At 43.9% G+C, this 3,288-nt stretch overlaps 1 protein-coding gene across 1 annotated transcript; it reads right to left on the reverse strand.

Annotated features, from left to right (window-relative positions):
- Nucleotides 1-375: 375 nt before the first annotated feature.
- LOC132065976 (uncharacterized) lies at nucleotides 376-1,164 on the reverse strand. Its single transcript, XM_059459388.1, has one exon. The coding sequence runs from the start codon at nucleotides 1,162-1,164 to the stop codon at nucleotides 376-378; it is 789 nt and encodes a 262-aa protein (XP_059315371.1).
- Between the last annotated feature and the right edge of the window lie 2,124 nt (nucleotides 1,165-3,288).

Below are 3,288 nucleotides of genomic sequence, written 5' to 3' on the forward strand. Positions count from 1 at the left end.
TCTGCACATATCTATACTATATTATATTGTGAGACTTACGTCATTTACTCATTCCGCTATTTTATTATAATTATTGATTGTGAATGTTGAGTTAAGGGTTCGCCTACCGAGGTGGGAATGGTAGGTGCCCGCATGACCTAGGCTAAAATGGGCCGTGACAAAATGATAATGCGATTATAGGCAAAGGGAAACCTAAACGTAATATCTTTTGAGCGCGTCTACATTGATGGCTTTGGGCCATTCTTGTCCGTCCATTTTGGCTAAAACTATTGCTCCTCCCGAAAGCACTTTCCTGACCACGTATGGTCCTTGCCAATTCGGGGCAAACTTTCCTTTGTATTCTTCTTGGTTAGGGAAGACTCACTTGAGTACGAGCTATTTGATTTGGAAAAGCCGGGCTCTAACCCGCTTGTTGAAAGCTCGAGATATCCTTTGTCTATATAGTTGCCCGTGGCACACTGCTATAATTCTTTTCTCATCGATCATGGCCAGTTGCTCATAGCGGTTTTTGACCCATTCTGCATCGTTCATCTCAGCTTCTTGGATGATCCTTAATGATGGGATTTCCATTTTCATGGGTATGACTGCTTCTGTGCTGCAGACAAAGAGATATGGAGCTGCCCCGGTAGACGTTCGGGTTGTCATTTTGTACCCCAACAAAGCATACGACAACTGCTCATGCCAATTCTTATAATTGTCGATCATCTTTCGTAAGATCCTCTTGATGTTCTTGTTGGCAGCCTCTACAACACCGTTCATTTGTGGTCGGTAAGCAGTAGAGTTCTTGTGAGTTATCTTGAATATCTCACAGATGTCTTTCATCAGATGGCTATTTAAATTGGCTCTGTTGTCCGTGATGATGGCCTCGGGCACACCGAAGCGGCATATGAGATTGTTCTTAACGAAATCAGCCACGACTTTCTTGGTTACTGACTTGTGGGAAGTTGCTTCCACCCAATTGGTGAAGTAATCGATGGCAACCAAGATGAAGCGATGTCCATTGGAAGCTGATGGCTCAATGGGCTCGATGAAGTCCATTCTCCATGCCATGAATGGCCAGGGTGAGCTCATTGCATGTAGTTCTGTCGAAGGGACCTTGATCAAGTCTCCGCGGATCTGGCATTGACGGCATTTTTGCACAAATTTGCAGGAATCATGTTCCATGGTCATCCAGTAGTACCCTATCCTCAAAATCTTTTTGGCCAGGATGAAACCATTCATATAAGGCTTGCGTGCCCCCGCATGTCCTTCTTTGCCAATCTTGTGGCCTCTTCAGCATCCACACACCTAAGAAAACTGAGGTCAGGTGTTCTTTTGTACAACACTTCTTTATTTAAAAAGAATCCATTAGCCAGCCTCCTGATGGTTTTCTTTTGATTTGTTGAGATTTTCGGAGGATATTCTCCTTTCTCCAGGTACGTTTTGATGTCGGCGTGCCACGACTTGCCATCCGGCTTCGCCTCAGTGTGGGCCTAGTGAGCCTATTCTTCTTTTAGCGTGATCTCCAATAGATTAATGTGGCTACTCTCAGGATGATGAATCATGGAGGCTATTGTAGCAAAAGCGTCAGCGAACTCATTCTGAGCCCTTGGAGTATGCCTGAAGTCGATGCTTTTAGATCTCCCACACAGCTTTTGTACTAGATTAACATATGGTAGTATTTTGTCATTTTTGGAAGCCTAATTTCCTTTCACATGGTGCACGAGCAAGTCAGAATCCCCAATTACCAATAATTTTTAGATGTGTATGTCCAGCGCTATCCTGAGGCCGAGAAGACACGCTTCATATTCAGCTATGTTATTAGTAAATCTGAAGTTAAGCTCACAGCCATCGGGTAGTGCTGTCCTTTTTCTGATATTAGTACTGCTCCAATACCCAATCTTTTGTAATTGACTGCTCTATCAAGGAACAGTCTCCATCCTGAATAAGGCTTGGCTACCTCTTCCTCCATAGCCATTACTTCCTCATCCAGGAAGAAAGTCCTCAAAGGTTTGAGTTCATCGTCAATGGGACTCCCTGCTAGCAGGTCGGCCAATTTCTGTCCCTTCTTGCTTTCTGCGCTACATATATGATGTCGAACTCGCTCAGTAGCATCTTTCATTTGGCTAACTTCCTTATAGGCATCGGCTTTCGAAAGATGTACCTCAATGGGTCCATTCTGGAGATGAGGCGGGTGGTGACCACGGACAAGTAATGCCTTAGCTTCTGGGCAACCCATGTTAGGGCATAGCATGTTTTCTCCATGAGTGTGTATCTTGACTCACAGGATGTGAACATCTTGCTTAGATAGTAGATGGCATGTTCATTTTTGCCTTCCTCATCATGTTGGGCAAGCTTGCATTCGAAAGCATTCTCTGACACAGATAAGTACAGTAGCAATGGACTCCCTGGTCTGGGTGATACCAATACAATAGGGTTGGACAGGTATTTCTTGATTTTATCGAACGCTTCTTGACATTCCTCTGTCCATTTCGTGGGAGCATCTTTCTTGAGCAATTTCAGGATTGGCTCCACAATTACAATTGACTGGGCTATGAATCGCCCGATGTAATTTAATCGTCCCAGGAAGCTCATGACTTCTTTCTTGGTTTGGGGAGGTGGAAATTCTTGAATTGCCTTGATTTTGGTTAGGCTAATTCAATGCCTCTGCGGCTAACTATGAACCCTAATAGTTTGCCTGTGGGTACTCCGAATACGCACTTTCCTGGGTTCAGCTTCAGGTTAAATTTGTGAAGCTGATAGAAGAATTTACGCAAGTGCGCGATATGCCCCGAACTCTCCCTAAACTTTATGATGACATCGTCCACATAGACTTCGATTTCTCGATGTATCATATCATGAAACAAAGTGGTCATCGCTCTCATATATGTGGCACATGCATTTTTGAGGCCAAACGACATTACCCGGTAATGATAGAATCCCTAGGGGGTAATGAAGGCCGTCTTTTCAACTTCCTCCTCACTCATGAGTATTTGATGGTACCCTGCAAAACAATCCATGAACGACTGCAATTCCTGTTCGGCACAGTTGTCAATGAAGATGTGGATGTTTGGAAGGGGAACGTTATCCTTCAGACTGGTTCGGTTGAGATCCCGATAGTCCACACAAATTCAGATTTTTCCCGATAGCCTATACCAAGTGGGGTAGGACTCCACTATTCCAGACTTAATCTGTTTCTCCACTTCGTCCTTGATTCGGATACTCATGTCCAATTTAAATGTCCTGGTCTTTTATTTGATTGGTACGAAGCCTTCTTTAACGGATAATATGTGGACAACTATTTCAATG

This window comes from Lycium ferocissimum, chromosome 8, assembly GCF_029784015.1.
Source record: "Lycium ferocissimum isolate CSIRO_LF1 chromosome 8, AGI_CSIRO_Lferr_CH_V1, whole genome shotgun sequence".
NCBI classification, from domain to species: domain Eukaryota; kingdom Viridiplantae; phylum Streptophyta; class Magnoliopsida; order Solanales; family Solanaceae; genus Lycium; species Lycium ferocissimum.